The 19,899-nt window shown below is 36.1% G+C and overlaps 1 protein-coding gene across 6 annotated transcripts in view; it reads left to right on the forward strand.

The window, feature by feature from the left end:
• Positions 1-19,047, forward strand: part of LOC128995288 (uncharacterized) — a 99,753-nt gene extending 80,706 nt beyond the window's left edge. For 4 of the 6 annotated variants that reach the window (XM_054420255.1, XM_054420257.1, XM_054420258.1 and 1 more), the window contains exons 8-11: positions 594-738; positions 4,928-5,060; positions 5,713-5,902; positions 17,776-19,047. In XM_054420255.1, coding sequence (XP_054276230.1) covers positions 594-738; positions 4,928-5,060; positions 5,713-5,902; positions 17,776-17,948 — 641 coding nt within the window. In that variant the 3' untranslated portion in view covers positions 17,949-19,047. The remainder of the gene's footprint in view (positions 1-593; positions 739-4,927; positions 5,061-5,712; positions 5,903-17,775) is intronic. The other 2 variants (XM_054420259.1, XM_054420260.1) reach the window with 1 other exon arrangement.
• The last annotated feature ends 852 nt before the right edge of the window (positions 19,048-19,899 follow it).

Consider the following 19,899-nt stretch of genomic DNA (forward strand, 5'->3'; position numbering starts at 1 on the left):
TTAAATAGTTCAACAATTTGTGGTCTAAGGAGGTGTTCAACTATCAAAATGTTGAATTATAGGGAGTATATTGGACATTTACTCTAAGAGAGTATTTAAATCACGTGATAAAGCAAACAAATTTAATAAATGTGTTAAACTTGAAAAAATTAACAAACTTATCAATTTACATCTCTATTGTACATTGGCTTCTTACTGTATGAAAAAAAATAGTTTGTAATTTTTAACTGCTTTTCACTTTGGAAGTTGGAAAAACATTTAAATTAATTGGAAGGTTTAAGTATTGAGTTTTTGCAACAATGAAAAAAAACAAGATGGCTCTAGTTTTTGACCTCGCAAAACCCGTAATAGGCTGCTGCTGACATGTCATGTCATCACCGCCTGTGTCAAACTATAGGGAGTGTCTAACTATCGTGGTTTTACTGTACCACATTTTCCGGATCAGTGAAATAGTTCAGCTTGATGAAAGGTAGTAAGAGATCACTCTTGAAATATAGAAACTTGGGGTCTGTTATTATTTAGAGTGTTCTAACTTCATTCATTTAAAACCTGGGGTATAGTATATTCAGTATTTTGTTATTCTTGTTCACCAGGTCACCTGACTCAAGTGCTATGGGCGAGCAGTGAGTACTTGGGTGTCGGAGTAGCTAAGACTGGAGAGTATACGTTTGTCGTCTGCAATTACAACCCACCTGGCAACTACAAGGGAGAGTACGTCGACAATGTTCCTCCCATTGGGTAAGTGAAATTAAAACATCTGATGGTCCATCTTACTTGGTAGATTTGATATTTTTTATTTTATTTCTCATACATAAGTAAAGTAAGTTTTAAATTATTAGTTCATCCAAAGTTAGTTTTTTTTTTTTATTTGAACTTCAGAAGAGCTTAGTTTGAATCTTTTCCTTAAACTCGGATATGCCTTTGCTTTCCTCACAATACTACAGTAAATTTCATACTGACAAGCACAACAGGGTGTCCACAAAGGATTGGGAGATGTCCCCAATTTTGCAGTATTTGCGAGTATCGATGAAGACGTCCCCGTGGTTGTGGCCTTCGGGAGATGTCCATGATTTTGCCGCGGTCACGGGTGTCGAAGATAATGTCCCCGTGATTGTGGCTCGAGTGAGATGGTCACGATTTTGCCGCAGTCATTAATGTCAATGATGATGCCCCCGCGGTTGTGGTCTGCGGGAGATGTCCTCGATTTTACAGTATTTGCGAGTGTCAATGATGATGTCCCCGTGATTGCTGCCTGTGGGAGATGTTCATGATTTCGCCGTGGTTGGAGTGTCGATGACGATATTCCCTTGACTTAGGTTAAGCAGTGTTCACGATTTCTCCGCGATCGTGGGTGACAATGATGATTTACCCGTGATTGTGGCCCACGGGAGATGTTGAGATGTACATGATTTCATACGTAGTCGCTGGTGACGATGATGATGATGATGATCGTGGGAGATTTTCACTAGGGATGAGGGCCAATAGTAATTTGGCCAAGGGCCACAAGTACCTTAAATCCGGCACTGTGTATAGACCATGTTATTCAAGGATACGTCTTCTACAATGTTGAACTCTGTTGGCTTATTTGTGAGTCCAAAACAAAGTGTACTGTCAAAAGAACATTTCAACCAGACTTGAGGTTCTAACTAGACTGTTAGAAATCAAATCAAATACCGTAGTGCATGCAGATTTTTCTGTTTGGATTTTAGATTGAGTTAATTTCCAAAACATTAGCTGTTTTATTGGAGGAGATGATACTCAGTTCCGACACCTTGGACAAAATTGTGTATAGGTCAAGTGACTTTCTGACAAAAAATAGCACAAACACAAGTTCCAAGTTATTATACCAAGCATGGTAGGAAAGGTAGCTACAGTACTGAGCTACTGATTCACTGGGAACGATCCTGTCCTGATAAAGCTGAGATTTCCTAGGTGCGAAAGCGGAGCGCGGAATTTAAAGTGTGGAGTCCGCCCTCCTCTTGTCTAAGGTAATTTAATGGTAGGTAATGTTTTCCTAGAAGTGGAACGGACCGCCATTGAAATTGTTTCTCCGCTCTCCGAGTTTTGCACTCACTCTCTACTTCCGCGCCTAGGAAAACCGGGCTGAGGCCACATGTTGCTGGTTCAAGATCAGCTTTATTACTACCGTTGACTGACTTGCCTATGTGACTTCTTTAGGTCGCCGCAGAGACTATTGTTTATAGTTCATGGTGACAAGCTGATGAGTTATGACACAGCTTTATTTATTTTATTGACTTTTAGTTCACTGATCACGTTTAAATACTATAAATTAGTGAAAATGCCAGCAGTGAGTTTGTTGCCTTATGGCAACTAGTTTTGACTCAAGTTCTCTAGTCATGGAGTCATCTTTAGGCCAACAACTCCATGACTTGAGTCGAAAATAGTTGCCATATCGTAACATTCCATCATATAGATGCAGGTATTTTCATCATTTTTATGGTACGTCCAGTGTGCATGCCGATTCAGATTCAAAATCAGATTTATATTTTTGGCGCGTGGTTACAGTGGAAGCAGGAAATACACCACCTGTACAGCTCGTGACATCTAAGCTGGCACTTGGCCTAGCGCGGGCAGTGTTGGCGGGAGGAGGGTGGAGGTAAAGAAAAGACCCAACTGCAAACATTTCCGCTGCCTCACAGGGTTGACTCTCCTTGAATTATGTACTTGAACGCCTTCAAATGGGTGGCGAGGACAGATGATGCAACCTGCATGACGGGAAATAATGTTTTTGACCTAGACACTAGTAGCATGGTGTTCATGATAGTATTATATATCTCTTTTCCCATCACTAGAAATTATTAAGCTCGGTTCTTTCTAAATTGTTGAATGGAGCCCGAAACTGATTATCAAAATTGAGCATTGTGTTGTAAGAAACTTGTGTAACCTACATAAACAAAGAATTTTTCCTGAAAAGCGTTTAGTGGTAACCCTAAGGTATGGATGTATACGGAGCGACAAAATGATCTGACGGTTTTCTTTGCTGACCTGTCGAGTGAGTGAGCAATTCCTATGTAGCTGTTCAGTAGACGTTTCAATGTGGGTCAGAGAAGAAATGTCCCAAATCAAAACATCATTTTGCTGTGGGTAGGTAGTTTTAGAGCTACTAGTTCAGCATTGAAATTAAAATCAACCATCCAAGGTCAGCCTGGACGCCAGAGAACGTTGAGAGAGTGAGGAAGACTGTGTGGTATGGTTGAAAGTGTGATTTGTGTTTCATAATAACAATTTTGTCACGTGTAAGCAAATCAATCACTTGTTCTGAAAATGAGATACGTTTTACATAACCACTGGACTTCAACTGTTGCACGGTTGCCATTTTGTATGAATGATAGCGCAGGTCGTATTGTAATAATCTTCTACCGAGCGGTTATACATTTGCAGAGCTGCAGCTTATTTACGTGCAGGCCACTGAGGACTAGCTTCCTCAGCTTCTCTCACTCTCTCAATGTTCTCTGGCGTCCAGGCTGACCTTGGATGGCCTGTTGACTTTTTTTAATGCTGAACTAGTAGCTCTGAAGCTAACCACCCACAGCAAAATGGTGTTTCGAGTTGAGACTTTTCCCCTTGGACTCACAATAAAACATCTACGAAACTGCCACTGAACGGCTACACAGGAATCGCCACTTTAAAAAAACACTTCCACGACAAATATATGGTGCTCAGCTACAAAAATTTCTGCAATTAGGCTGTGGAATGACCCTATTTCCACCGCCCTCCGCCACTCACTCGCTCGACAGGGCAAAAAAGAAGACCGTCAGATCATTTTGCCACTCCCTGTAGAACCAGGGCCGGTTCTAGGAATTTTTCAGAGTTAAGCGAACACCCGAATCAGCGCCACTTAGAATCCCCCCCCCACCACCCCACCCTCAACCCATGAACATTACTTAACTCTATTTGTGAATTTTTTCCCAAATATTTTGGGGAGAACTTTTTTATAAGTTTAGGTTAGAAGAATACTTGCAATAAAAGACTGTTTATTATTCCCAGGAATTTAACATTTTTACCCTTTTACTCATCGTATAAACTTTAGCAAAACCAAGGCTACACTAAAAAAACAGGCCGTAATGCTCGTCAAGCATGACGTCACGATAGAATACGGCAATGACGTAATGTTTGTCGTTTGTGATCAGCTGCTTGTTTTAATCTTTCCTTGGAAAATAAATAAATAAATACCTACGTCATTGCCGTCTTCTATCGTGACGTCATGCTTGACGAGCATCACGGCCTAAGTTAACAATTTATTTCTAAATGTGAGCCACACTATACTATTTTGACGAACTTCCCACACAAGGATTTAGTCCAGAAAACAGCTGTTTGCCGCCAGCTTAATCAAATGGGGTTTCATTGCGTACTACTCACTACTGTACTGTAATGAGTTTTACCGGACACCAATCAGCTGATTACACTGTATTTGGGTGACAATGAGTGGTTATAAACAAAAACATAACCTCTCTTAAAGGTTATGACTAGTGATGACTATATGTTCCGTTAGCACCACGGCGCCAATTTTTCGTGGCGCCATATGCGGCCGCTTTAGTTCGCGTATGGGTTAAACCGGCCCTGTGTAGAACTAAATATTTTACTATAAAACCCAACTTTTTTAATAAAATAGTATATGTACAAGCACTATATGAATCAGCATCTAAAACAAGAAGGAAGAATTCATTCCGGTAAGCAGGTGCCTGCGCATGGGATCGGCTACCGGCGGCCACTATGGCCCTTCCATTTAAATGCAAGTGCCATTCCTGCCGTTGAAAATCTGAATCTGAATCGGCGTGCACTCTGGATGTACCATTAGTTAAGGTTTATTTAAATCAAAAATTCTACTTGCATTATGATTTTTTTTAACAATATTTTGAATTTAAGACCATTGTTTCTCAAAACTCATGTGATGTTTTTGTACCAGAGGATGGAAGGACAGACCCACGGCACCAAAGGGCTCGGCAGAATCTCAGGAAGCTTTCATCAAGGACACGTTGAGGATGCACAACGAGTACAGAGCCAAACATGGCGTTGGTCCTCTCACATTGGATGCCAACGTGAGTTTGAGTTGCACAATTAGTTTACAAAGACATTATAAAATGTCTATAGTATTGAAAAACTTCAAATAAATAAGGCTTCCTCTGGTTCGTTGGTTGGTATCTGTTTGATTCGGATCTCGGACAATTCAGAAGACTTGGGTACAAATTTACACTCTTGTGCAAGCAAGCCGCTTTGCGTATAGTAGTAAACAAACAAGTCTAAGAGCAATAGTGCTGAGTGCTCTAGTCTAACCACAACCTGTTCATAAAGTCAGTTTTAAAATAGGCGTAACGCTCCTTTCACTATACTCGATTTTGCCCGACCGAGTAAAAATAACCTTCCTACCAGGTGACTCTCAGATGTGTACTAAGCCATGTGATGGTTGCTAGTGAATGTGTTAAACCATTTCAATGTGAAATTGGGGTCAAGTACAGTTTTGTCCAATCTTGGCTAAAGTTTAAATAGATTGCTACTTTGATTAAATAGTTCTTCAGCATAACCTCTACCTGTTTACCTGTTTACTCTAGTGTTTACATTCACTTTTAATCTCGCTCACAAAAATATGTATATGGTTGTAAATGGATATGGATAATATGGATCCCTCTTCACATCACACATGGTTCCATAAATCCTACTGTTTGACAAAAATAGAATTAATCCTTTTTTCAGATCACAAAGTTTGCACAATCCTGGGCAGAGCACTTAGCAGAGAAGAACTTGTTCTCTCACCGTCCTAACAACCCCTACGGAGAGAACATCTTCTGGAGCTCCGGCAGCGCTGGTGCCAAGGTCATGTGTGATAGTTGGTACAACGAAGAGAACGGGTACAACTACGATGTTGATCCCTTCAAGAGTGGAAGTAAGTTTAACTTTACTTATTTTCTTTCCTTGGTTGACTTTGACTATACGCGTACAAAGCTAGCTTTCACGAGATTATTAACTGTAGAACAAAGAGAATTATAGCTAGCTTACCTTGAAGAAGTACAGATAGGCCGACGTATAGAAGACACACAGATCACACAATATTTCGTCCCCTGGCGGTCATTTTTAAGTGTGGAGAAAATGAAACAAATGTGTCATAAACTCTATTTTACTTTCTCGACACTTGACAAAGTTCCCCAGAGGACTTTATACTGTGTGTTCTGTATGTCTACTGTATGTTCTATTACCTATCTGTACTTCAGTGGTTTTCTTAAAGCCTGATGGACCGCAGTAGAGAGATGTAATAGCAGGATCCGCTCAGGGCTCAATTCTTGTCTCTGAATTGTGGAACATCTCTAACAATGGGATCTTCTCGATAGAGACTTTCATTGCTCGTTATGCCATGATATCGTCCTTATTATAACTTCTAGGAATGTCAATAACCTGCAGAGACTGTTAGCCTTGGTCATGGGTTAAACTATGAGATGGATGGGTAACCACGGCAACGTAGAAGACTGAGATTGTGTTTCTCATCAGACGGAGGATCAATCCAATTGTACAGTTGTACAACTATAGGCATATTATCTAATTGCTTTGATAGGTTGAGTAGTTGAGGTCCCCCGAATGAACAGTCTTTCAATTGATAGAAGCCAACTTTTCTCTCAGGGATAGTTGGATTTCATTACGAGATTATTTTCAAGGTCGAATAGCTCTTTTGATACTGTCTCAACTGCAGGAGTACGATCGAACTCGTAGATGGAACTAACCCCACTCGTAAGCAATTTACTGTACTCTATACTTTATTGGAGGTTTAAAAGGGGTGACTGATCAGTCTTAGAGATGTGGAGCTTATTAGTTTTAAACTACGGAGAACTTAGTCATTGTTAGTTGTCTTACTGCCTTCTGTGGAAATTACGCTGGTCAGCATGATATAAGAGAAGCAGAGCTTTGATGAATGACCGCCGTGAATAAGTAATTACCTACTTAAATTTGTTCTCTTTAGAAACTAATTCACTCAACCATTAAAACTTATTTTTTAAATATATTTTGTATCTGACCGTGATTCAGTATACCGGAATGATGATTTCTAATCTTTTTACAACTTTGAACACGTAGTTGGTAACCAATCCGTAAAATTTTTCTTTAAGTTAATGTGGTTAATGGAATGTTTTTAGTATATTATATCAGTTACCAACGACTTTGATAAAAATCGAAAATATCTCGCTTGCCAAGTGGCTTGTATTATTATAGTGTTAAAATAACTTGATATTGTTTAGAAACATTAGTTCTGTCATTATAAAACCAGATCCAGCTATTTAACAGTTCATTGCTTCTTCATCTCGGTTGTAAAAGAGAACAGTCTCATCCGCCTCAGGGCAATAAAAGACAGTCCTTTTCTTTACAAGTATTATAATTCTCATTGCCTGAGCTTACCTCTCATTACCATGACTACTCTGGCCCCTGTCCGTGGACTTATACTTCCAGGAATAACACTAACCCACTTTGGTACAAACTTGGTTTTAACAGTCTGATTTGCCAATTGCTTTCCAGTGAATGTTCAGAGGTGAGTGTTCAGAAAACAGGTCTAGGAAGGGTAATATTCTGGTCGCATTGGTGAAAGCTATAAACATCCTTGTACATCTCATGTGCATCAGAAAATTACCTCAGATACCATCTCCTGATTTATGATTCTGCAGAGAGCTCGTGGGTAATAATAATTGTCACTTCTGTTGCCACTTAAGTACTTGATCCGTCATCTGGGACGTTGCTTTCCATAGCCTCTTGAGGTCCGACCTGAGGAAATCATTCTAGTTGGGTATGCCGTTGACGTCGCAGCTTTGATAATAACATAAGCCTTTTTGTATCCAGTTTTTCGCAGAATATTAAGCACTCATTAAAAAACCACCTTTTGGTGTCCATTGTGCTGTACTCTGTTGACAATTTCATGAACAACCACTGGAATGTCTAAATTGAAATACTAGGAAATACCGCGTAAAAAATTCACTGGCAACTGGTGTTTACAAAAAAAGAAAAAAAACTGTGTTGATTTTTTCAAAATACTTTGAACCTGATAAATTTAAATAACTTGTATCGGTTTTTTCACAAATATTATGCTCTCTGCCGTTTGTAATACAATATATTTTGTCGACTACAATAAACAAATTATTATTATTATTATTATCATCATCAGGCTAAACAGCAAGCACACTTAAAGAATATTGTATACAAGAGGTTAAGTTACCTTAATTCTGTCCAAGAAATCCTTAAGTCGTCATTAGAGCGACCGGTTTCAATGTCTATGGCATCATTGTCAAGCTGGACGTAAAATCGTTCCTAGGAGGTCGTCATGAGTCTTGAAAAACACGTACACAAACAAAAAACGATAAAATGCATGGCCACAAAACTAATTTAAAACACGGCGGCGGATACAGGGTGTAGGTCTAGACTGACCCCGAGGGAAATGATTCCTCAGTCAGGCAGGCAGTGTATGTGTTCAACAGAATCAGGGGATCTGGGAATCAATAAATAGAACCTGATTTAGGGTCTTGATAGGTGCACCATTATGTCCTAACTCCCGCAGTGGGTTACCTGGGATAAAACTTGACCATCCCTGGCACGCTAGCACCCTCCATGATTAAAGGTGAAGAGGGGGGACCGATTTTACCCAAGCTCCACCAATTGGAACCAACATTCTGACTTAATTTCTCCCGGAGCTGAATTTTCAGGGAAAGAGACTTCCTCACTACCTTGTAGGACTTACCATTTCTTACCTAGCAAGGCAGCTCGAGATTTTTTTGCAATCTTGGCAGTACACTAGTATGTAGGCTGCTTATCACACCGGGGTCTCCTATGAGGCATAGATTCATTGCAAACTGAACCTGAGACAAATTAAAACCCCATAAAAGCTGTATCTGAGGTCTAATGAGTGAGCAACACCGGGTACAATACGCACTCCTGTCACACACCCACGTGTGAGACTGATTCCTAACAAAAAACTGAATTAGACTTGGTAGTCCTTACAAGTGTGTCCCATGCCCCCAGCACCAAAGACAACTCTTGCCTCGGTCGTAACCCTTGCAGTTTCGGGAAGAGCGTCACCCAAAGCACTTCATCACTTCCACCTCCATCTGAACCGTGAAATGCTGGATAGCTTGCTAACACTGGTGTGGGTATTTGCCATTTTGCGACCATCATTTACTGACTGTTGACACCTACTTGGCTTGGTGAGCCACACCCTCAGAATTCCTCAGTAGCCAGGCAAGCTCGGGTCCAGCTTTCTTCAAGGATGCCCTAAATATTAAGTCTCCATGGAATAGATGTATGCTATTGCTACTTACCCCCTTTTTTTAAGTACCATTCATTATGTTTTAAATGTTTTATTCATTAAAACTCCAAATTGTTATGATCACAATGAGTTATGCAAAAAAAAACTCACCTCTACCTTGTGACTGTAGAATGGAGTAAAACTTTGTAACAGCACTGGAAATAATCCTGTGGATAAAAAATCTACTGTACATTCTTGGGGAAAATATATTTTTGAATAAATTGCAAATATACCGTAATCACCATGGTTAAAGTGTATTTCATTCTTGCTGCATAGCAAACTACCACATAAAAAGATGTTATGCAACTACTAATTTCAGACCGGGCACCGGGGTGCTTAAATTTTTAGACATAGATGTACTGGACCTTACACTTGCTCATCTACTGAATTCCTTTCATTCACTGTCTCTCCTTCCTATATATTTGTGTATCTATAATAATAATAATGTTATCTATTTGTGAAAAAAGTTGTTTTATACCTTTGACTATACATTTTTTACATTTATAGTTGTAAACATTTAAAGTAACGCTGACTTTATTAATTATGTTAACCCTTCAGAGTTATTTATTGATAAATCCATAGTTTTTGTGTTTTTTTCAACTATTTTACTACAAAATACACTCATTCACAATCTGTTTGTTTAGGCGTTAATGATTGTTTTGTTTCGCAACACCCTTTCACTCGGTTCATTAAAACACAATCAACGATTGCAACGATGAGAGAATATTTAACAAGTTCTAATTTTGTCTAGTAAATCACCCTCTTTGATGTTTTACTAATTTCAACGGACACAAATGTAAAACAAACCAATGAATTGTAACAATGTAAATTTTAAATGAAGTCTAAATAGCGACAAAATAATTTGAATCACAAACTGATCGATGATGAATAGTTTTAGAACTCATTACATACTGAGGCTTAATACAATCTACTCTAAAAATAGTTTATTTTACAGTTTACAATTATCTTAATAAAAAATTAAATTTCATAACTACAGTTTCTCTTAATCGCTACTTGGGTTTTATTTTTAACTTTTTTGTGGAGGAACAATACAATATGAATTTGACAATGTATCTTGATGTGTTGTAAATTACTTTATTAGTTTGTTTGTTTTTGTGTTACCGTGCTGTATATTTAACAAAAATTTATTGTTGGTAGCGTTGTTTGGTCGCACCTAACTAAAACCCTTGTAGTGATTTTTTAATCATGATGACTCAGAAAAACAAGATGTTTTCACTCTTTCTTGCCCCACTACACCGCTGTTGCCAATAATTTGTTCTGATTAACTTTTTTTTATCATCCACCAGAAAAATAAGGCGGTTCGTAGGCCTACAGTAACTATTCTCCGTCCATGTACAGTATGTGTAAAAATTATATTTATTTGACGACCTCTCATGAGTGAAATGTGTTCTTGACGACCTGAAGATGAAGCTTATACTGCTTCGAAACGCGTAGTCGTTAGACAGCATTTGGATTACTTTGGCAGATCCAGGTAACATTATACCTTTTATAATCTAAAACAGTAATCCTGAGACAAGAAACAACATGAAGTTAACTGCTTGCCAAGCAAAACTTGTCTACAAGTTCAAGAACACGAAAATTAAATTGCTAAAAACAAACCAGAACATAACCTTTAATAAGGATTGTTTAGAGAATAATATAATACCAAACTACATTAAAGTCAAAATAAACAATCGATCTTTTGCTGGTCAGAAAGCCAAAAAGTTAGCAGAAACTATATGGTTAAGAACAGAAATAAAACAGCTATACAAAAAGAAAGACATGCTTAACAGATTACTATTAAACATACACTTAGAAGTTCTAAACAATATTCCTAGTTGCCAAACCATTGACATTTTACCAAAAATTGAATCCCAAATTAATAAGGTCATTTTAGGGAAAAAGAGGACGCTAAAGAAGAAACTAGATTGTTTGATCAGTAAATATCACACAACAGATGTTATAAAATCAACCCATAAATTCTACCTAAGAACAGTGAACCTAACCAAAGTTATATTCAACAAAGACGAAACATCACTTCTTGACAAAGGCCTTAAGTACAACCTACCTTATAATGGTAGAAATAGTTTCTTATCTGAGATAATTCATACAGAATCAGCAATAAAAATGATAAAAGATATTAACACCCAAAATACAGTGAGAACTCTGGTAAACGAAAAATTAAATCGAGTAATTAAAGTCAGTAAGAACAAAAGACTCAGTTACATGCAAAAACAAGAGGTCAAAACATTAAATTGTATTAAGAACAAATTACAGGAAAATAACTTGATTATAACTAAGGCGGACAAAGGTAACTCCCTAGTTGTCATGTACAAAAATGATTATAATACTAAGGTTTTAGATTTTATCAACAAAAACAACTTAGAGAGACTCAACAAAGATCCGACAACCAAGTTTACAAAAACCTTAAATACTGCTCTAAATAAAAGTTTAACGCTATTCACCGACACAGAAATCAGGAGACTAAAACCCATCAACGCCAAAGCACCACAACTCAAAGGTTTACCGAAATTGCATAAAGATAAAATTCCCATTCGCCCTCTAGTGAATTACATGCCAGCACCCAGCTACCAAGTCGCTAAAAGCCTAGAAAGGATAATTAAGCAACAAATTATTTTACCTAACAGTCATAGTCTAATTAATAGTATGGATTTAATTCTCAAAACTAGTAACACTGAAATCAAACCTAGATATACACTGGCATCGCTGGACATAGTTAATTTGTACACAAATGTACCCGTGGCATATACAATCAATATCCTAGAAGACAATCTAAAGAGCAATTCTAATCTTAGTGAGGAAGCCATTAATGAACTCATCGCATTAACAAAAATAGTAACCCAACAGAACTACTTCGCCTTTAACAATGAATATTATATACAAAACGATGGACTAGCAATGGGATCCCCACTTTCAGGAATCCTAGCTGAAATATATCTGAACAGTTTCGAAAACAATAACATATGGACAGATAACAACCGCTACAAAGATAAGATTGTATTTTACCACCGATATGTTGATGACATCGCAATCCTGTATGATGGCAACGTAAGACAACTAGAGATATTTACTAAGTATTTGAATAAAATAAACCCTAGCCTACAGTTTACCATAGAATTGGAAAGCAACGACAGGTTAAACTTTCTTGACATAACACTAATTAAAACAGAAAAATCGTTTGAATTTGATATTTACAGAAAACCTACGCTAACCGACACAACCATCCATGAAACTTCACACCATCCTACAACACAAAAAATGGCAGCTTATAATAGTTTCGTTCACCGATTACTCACCGTTCCATTAAGCCAAGATAATTTTAACAAAGAATTAAACACGATAAAATACATTGCCCAAAGAAATGGGTTTAAAACCGCCATGATCGATAAACTTGTCAAAAACCAATTAAAGAAAAAAGCCGATATTAACAGAGTAGGTGGCCAAATTGACAAAATCTTTGTAACATCAGAGTATGGTACAAGGCTGCCGAATATACTGAAACACGAACTAAAAAAGAAGAACATCGGGGTAGCGTTTAGAACTTCGAACAAACTACAACGATTACTTAATCCTTCGTCCAGTAATAGTCTAGAAACAGGTGAAAAAACTGGAGTTTACAGATTATCCTGTGATGATTGCAATAGTTTTTATATAGGACAAACCGGCCGTGCTTTCAAAACCAGATTCAAAGAACACCTTCCAAAAGCAAAAAATCATTTAAAATCCAATTATGCAGCCCATCTCATTAACAAAAATCATAACTACACAAATTTTGAAACAAATATGACACCCCTACATTTTTGCACAAAAGGAAGCTTCATGAACGCCATAGAAGAGTACGAAATATACAAAGCAACAAAAAGTCATAGTTATGATCTATTAAACGACAAACTAAATTTCCAGTCAAACGCATTGTATGATACTGTAATAGCTAACCAGGAACAGCTGACCGGCAAGGGACAAAGTTCACGGGACCAACGCTCACCGCCGCAGTCATGACTAACCTGTCTAAGTGCGCGCACGCGGTTCGTAGGCCTACAGTAACTATTCTCCGTCCATGTACAGTATGTGTAAAAATTATATTTATTTGACGACCTCTCATGAGTGAAATGTGTTCTTGACGACCTGAAGATGAAGCTTATACTGCTTCGAAACGCGTAGTCGTTAGACAGCATTTGGATTACTTTGGCAGATCCAGGTAACATTATACCTTTTATAATCTAAAACAGTAATCCTGAGACAAGAAACAACATGAAGTTAACTGCTTGCCAAGCAAAACTTGTCTACAAGTTCAAGAACACGAAAATTAAATTGCTAAAAACAAACCAGAACATAACCTTTAATAAGGATTGTTTAGAGAATAATATAATACCAAACTACATTAAAGTCAAAATAAACAATCGATCTTTTGCTGGTCAGAAAGCCAAAAAGTTAGCAGAAACTATATGGTTAAGAACAGAAATAAAACAGCTATACAAAAAGAAAGACATGCTTAACAGATTACTATTAAACATACACTTAGAAGTTCTAAACAATATTCCTAGTTGCCAAACCATTGACATTTTACCAAAAATTGAATCCCAAATTAATAAGGTCATTTTAGGGAAAAAGAGGACGCTAAAGAAGAAACTAGATTGTTTGATCAGTAAATATCACACAACAGATGTTATAAAATCAACCCATAAATTCTACCTAAGAACAGTGAACCTAACCAAAGTTATATTCAACAAAGACGAAACATCACTTCTTGACAAAGGCCTTAAGTACAACCTACCTTATAATGGTAGAAATAGTTTCTTATCTGAGATAATTCATACAGAATCAGCAATAAAAATGATAAAAGATATTAACACCCAAAATACAGTGAGAACTCTGGTAAACGAAAAATTAAATCGAGTAATTAAAGTCAGTAAGAACAAAAGACTCAGTTACATGCAAAAACAAGAGGTCAAAACATTAAATTGTATTAAGAACAAATTACAGGAAAATAACTTGATTATAACTAAGGCGGACAAAGGTAACTCCCTAGTTGTCATGTACAAAAATGATTATAATACTAAGGTTTTAGATTTTATCAACAAAAACAACTTAGAGAGACTCAACAAAGATCCGACAACCAAGTTTACAAAAACCTTAAATACTGCTCTAAATAAAAGTTTAACGCTATTCACCGACACAGAAATCAGGAGACTAAAACCCATCAACGCCAAAGCACCACAACTCAAAGGTTTACCGAAATTGCATAAAGATAAAATTCCCATTCGCCCTCTAGTGAATTACATGCCAGCACCCAGCTACCAAGTCGCTAAAAGCCTAGAAAGGATAATTAAGCAACAAATTATTTTACCTAACAGTCATAGTCTAATTAATAGTATGGATTTAATTCTCAAAACTAGTAACACTGAAATCAAACCTAGATATACACTGGCATCGCTGGACATAGTTAATTTGTACACAAATGTACCCGTGGCATATACAATCAATATCCTAGAAGACAATCTAAAGAGCAATTCTAATCTTAGTGAGGAAGCCATTAATGAACTCATCGCATTAACAAAAATAGTAACCCAACAGAACTACTTCGCCTTTAACAATGAATATTATATACAAAACGATGGACTAGCAATGGGATCCCCACTTTCAGGAATCCTAGCTGAAATATATCTGAACAGTTTCGAAAACAATAACATATGGACAGATAACAACCGCTACAAAGATAAGATTGTATTTTACCACCGATATGTTGATGACATCGCAATCCTGTATGATGGCAACGTAAGACAACTAGAGATATTTACTAAGTATTTGAATAAAATAAACCCTAGCCTACAGTTTACCATAGAATTGGAAAGCAACGACAGGTTAAACTTTCTTGACATAACACTAATTAAAACAGAAAAATCGTTTGAATTTGATATTTACAGAAAACCTACGCTAACCGACACAACCATCCATGAAACTTCACACCATCCTACAACACAAAAAATGGCAGCTTATAATAGTTTCGTTCACCGATTACTCACCGTTCCATTAAGCCAAGATAATTTTAACAAAGAATTAAACACGATAAAATACATTGCCCAAAGAAATGGGTTTAAAACCGCCATGATCGATAAACTTGTCAAAAACCAATTAAAGAAAAAAGCCGATATTAACAGAGTAGGTGGCCAAATTGACAAAATCTTTGTAACATCAGAGTATGGTACAAGGCTGCCGAATATACTGAAACACGAACTAAAAAAGAAGAACATCGGGGTAGCGTTTAGAACTTCGAACAAACTACAACGATTACTTAATCCTTCGTCCAGTAATAGTCTAGAAACAGGTGAAAAAACTGGAGTTTACAGATTATCCTGTGATGATTGCAATAGTTTTTATATAGGACAAACCGGCCGTGCTTTCAAAACCAGATTCAAAGAACACCTTCCAAAAGCAAAAAATCATTTAAAATCCAATTATGCAGCCCATCTCATTAACAAAAATCATAACTACACAAATTTTGAAACAAATATGACACCCCTACATTTTTGCACAAAAGGAAGCTTCATGAACGCCATAGAAGAGTACGAAATATACAAAGCAACAAAAAGTCATAGTTATGATCTATTAAACGACAAACTAAATTTCCAGTCAAACGCATTGTATGATACTGTAATAGCTAACCAGGAACAGCTGACCGGCAAGGGACAAAGTTCACGGGACCAACGCTCACCGCCGCAGTCATGACTAACCTGTCTAAGTGCGCGCACGCGGTTCGTAGGCCTACAGTAACTATTCTCCGTCCATGTACAGTATGTGTAAAAATTATATTTATTTGACGACCTCTCATGAGTGAAATGTGTTCTTGACGACCTGAAGATGAAGCTTATACTGCTTCGAAACGCGTAGTCGTTAGACAGCATTTGGATTACTTTGGCAGATCCAGGTAACATTATACCTTTTATAATAAGAAAAATAAACTTATAAAACTGCTAGTTTAAACACAAAACCGTTTTTAGAATCCACATGTCACAAGCACTTTCTGCAATGTTTTAATACCATGATATAGTACAATTTTTTTCCTCTCAATCAGTTCACAAATTGATTGACAACATAAATAACCAGGACAATCTAGAAATAAATTTAAAGTTTTTCTACTCTAATTAAATCAGTTTATGATTTAACTAATTAGAAAATTCCTGCAAACATTTGCTATTTGCGAAGTGCTTTTTCACTCGCAGGTTTGTTATTTCCCCTCTCACAGAACATATCCAGTTTTATGGAAACGACAATGTTTGTGTAGGATTTTTAATCAGTGGCACCAAAACACTTTGCATGTGTGAACAAATATCAACAACTGAATAATAACCAGATCGGCTGTACTTGTATGATTTCAGCGAACAAATGTTTCAAATTAAGTGTTCGGTGTTGACAAATAATAACACACTGTTTATTGTCCGATAGCTATTAACTGGCTAAGTGTTTGTGCGTGCATCATTTTGTTTTCCGACATGATGATTTTGTTTGTCTTCTATAACACATTTTGTTTCGATGAGGTAATGGTAGAATCTGTATTTATCGGGATTTTCAACACTTCAGAAAATTAAATATAAACTGGTTGACTAATTACCTCTCCATCATTTTAGTATGTATAGATTATCAATCATTAATGCAGTAAATAATGCTTAATGTTACTACTGTATTGCAAACACTTACATTGTAGGTATCAATACTTATTTTATCATTGTCACTACTCAATCTTATGCGGTCTCAAATAGTATACCTATGTTGATTTATTAAAAAATGTCAATCGCTATGAATATTAACAAGAATTCCGCTTATCTGAAATGTTCACTAGAGTCAAATAAACAAAAATACCTCATTTTTAATGTCATCAATATACTGTACTTATAAACTTTAAACTTGCCCAAACAGTAAGTACTCCTTCTTTTATACACAAATGATTACAATGTACCACAAGTATAATCAACTAAACTATAATGTTCTCATGGAGATTGGTTGGATGGTTAGTTTTAGCATAGATTCAAATAGTAGATTCTCTAAATACAATGCTCCCCCAAATTGAAGTAAAATATTTGGGTTAGGCTTATGTAGTATACCTTGGACGTTCTTGATTTAACGAGTTTTAGGGGACTTCAGTTTAACCAGAAAACCTGGGCTGGCTTTGGTCCTGAGGAGTCCGGATAAGAGGGACTCTATTGTGTGTATACTGCCAGTGCCATTTTCTGTCCTAGAACCACAAATCCTTTGAAGGTAAACGGTCCAAATCCCTTACATTTTTGTTTGTACTGTGGCTATACCTGTTCCTCAAGTTTACAACTCTGATCAGTTTTCAACACCCAAAAGATGAACAGTCAAAATGAACAGTGTTGATCAAGCAGGTGGGCCAACTTCAAGAAACATCCATCCATAAGACAGAAGTAAATGTATGAATTTTCCACGACTCATAATACCTTGTGCCACAGGTGGGTTAAAGAGTGGCCACTTCACTCAGATGGTGTGGAAAGACTCGAAGCAACTTGGAGTTGGTCGAGCGTTCGCCAAGAACGGAGCGATGATCGCAGTTGCCAACTACGGTCCACGAGGCAACATCATCGGCCAGTTCACGTCCAATGTGCTTCCACAGAAAAAGCGCTGAAGTATCAAGTTAAAAATATTTTACCAAAGATCCTTGTAATTTTACCTAGAGTAGTGTTCATCATAGGCTGCGTCCAGCCGTTTTCCAGTATTATGTAATTTATAACTGTATATACTGTTTAGTTTTTCGACGAGTATTTCCAGGATGTTACATTTGTTATGAAGATGGCTTCCAATATTTAAGGGTTTTGAAATTAGTTGTTTAAGACTACATTTTCATGTTTTTATTAGTTAATAACGTAAATGCTATATGTGTAAGTAAAATATAACTTTTGATCCACCTTGATTTCTTGTATTCATAAACTATTTGTATTCTTGAATATTTATTAAAAAACTATTTGCTTATGATACTAAATTTTGAAAAAAGCTTACAAATATGCATTCCCTTATAATAATTGTTACCTCAATTTCAGATATCACATAGGTCAGTTTATTTGTTCTCATCATCTATCTTTACACACTTAAGATATATGTATTACAAAAACACTTCTATCCAAAGTATGGGTTCCTCCAAGTAAATGTGTAAGACATTGATTAAGTATACGTAAAAAGGTGCTAACAATCTTTTTAGATTGAATCGTATATTAAGTGCTTGTTGCGAGTTTAGATTGTTATGTTTGCCTCCAAGGGACACATTGTTAGATTGACACATATCCATATACTACTTTGTCCTTAGCATTGCACTGAAAGACTGTTGTAGTACAATACCATGCTGCTCAAATTAAGAATTCCGTTTCAATAAATTTACATTTTTGCAGTTTTTGTTTTTTAAGCACACAATAGCTCAATGTAACTTTGTTGGGTTTCATTGTGTTGAAAAACAGTGGGGACATAATTAATTTACGTAGTGATTGGGTCAAAATAAAAAATAAAATCAAGAATAAAACTTTTTCCAAAATTGCTTTGTTAAGCAGATATTCGCCATTTTGTATTATTTACATTAACGTTTTTATGATTGGATTATTTTTACTGATCTTTAAACTTATGTATGGTATGTATGTTAAGGTAGAAGAGACCCATGCTACAAAAATTTATCTTAATCCAATTTCAAATTTCTAAATTACGACCATTTTAATTTTTAAAATTTTTATCACAAAAAAGGCTAATTTTAAGAAAAACTACCAAGAACATTTTTATTTACCATTTAAAACTTCCTATCAAACGGCACTAATTTTTAAAAGATTTAATAAAAAAACTGAAATATCATGATTTTTTGTTGTATAATCGTGATTTTTCAGTTATTTTTTATTCAATCTTGTTGAACTTTGTTATGGAATTTTAAATACTAAATAAAAGTTGTCTTGACATTTTTTTATACAATCAGCCATGTTTTGGTAATTTAAATTTAAAAATTATAAATGGCTGCCATTTTGAAACTTAAAAGTGGATCTAGATTTTTTTTCTAACATGGGTCTCTTTTACCATCATACGTACCAAGTTTGATAAAGATCTTAAAACAACTTAAAGACAAAAATGTTTATTCAAAATTTACAAAATGACGGATAATATCTGGTTAACAAAGCAATTTTGGAAAAAGTGTTATTCTTGTTTTTCTCTCTATTTTAACCCAAGGAATCACTACGTACATTATGTCCCCTTTTCGTTTTTCAACACCCTGTATATTTTCAGTCCAAAATTCTTTTTTTACTTATAGGCTTTGCCTTTTTTTGTTTTCAGTTACGTGGACTTTGATTTTTGGAACTTATATTCTACAACTATGGCCTAACCAACATTATGTAAACATACATTTATTGTTATACATGTTAGATAAGGTACTATAACCACATTTATGCTGAATAATACCGTTAAGAGTATTTCAGTACCTTCTGAGCACTAATATTTGAATTACGTATAGCTTTTAAACCAAGTACAGTAGTAGAAAAAGTTATACTCCACATTCCATTAAGCTGCCTTAGTATGATCTATTTATTTTCAAAAAAAAATATTTTTCA

Source organism: Macrosteles quadrilineatus, unplaced genomic scaffold (assembly GCF_028750875.1).
Source record: "Macrosteles quadrilineatus isolate MER2022 unplaced genomic scaffold, UCM_ALF_1.0 Scaffold_5__1_contigs__length_97177068, whole genome shotgun sequence".
Taxonomy (NCBI): domain Eukaryota; kingdom Metazoa; phylum Arthropoda; class Insecta; order Hemiptera; family Cicadellidae; genus Macrosteles; species Macrosteles quadrilineatus.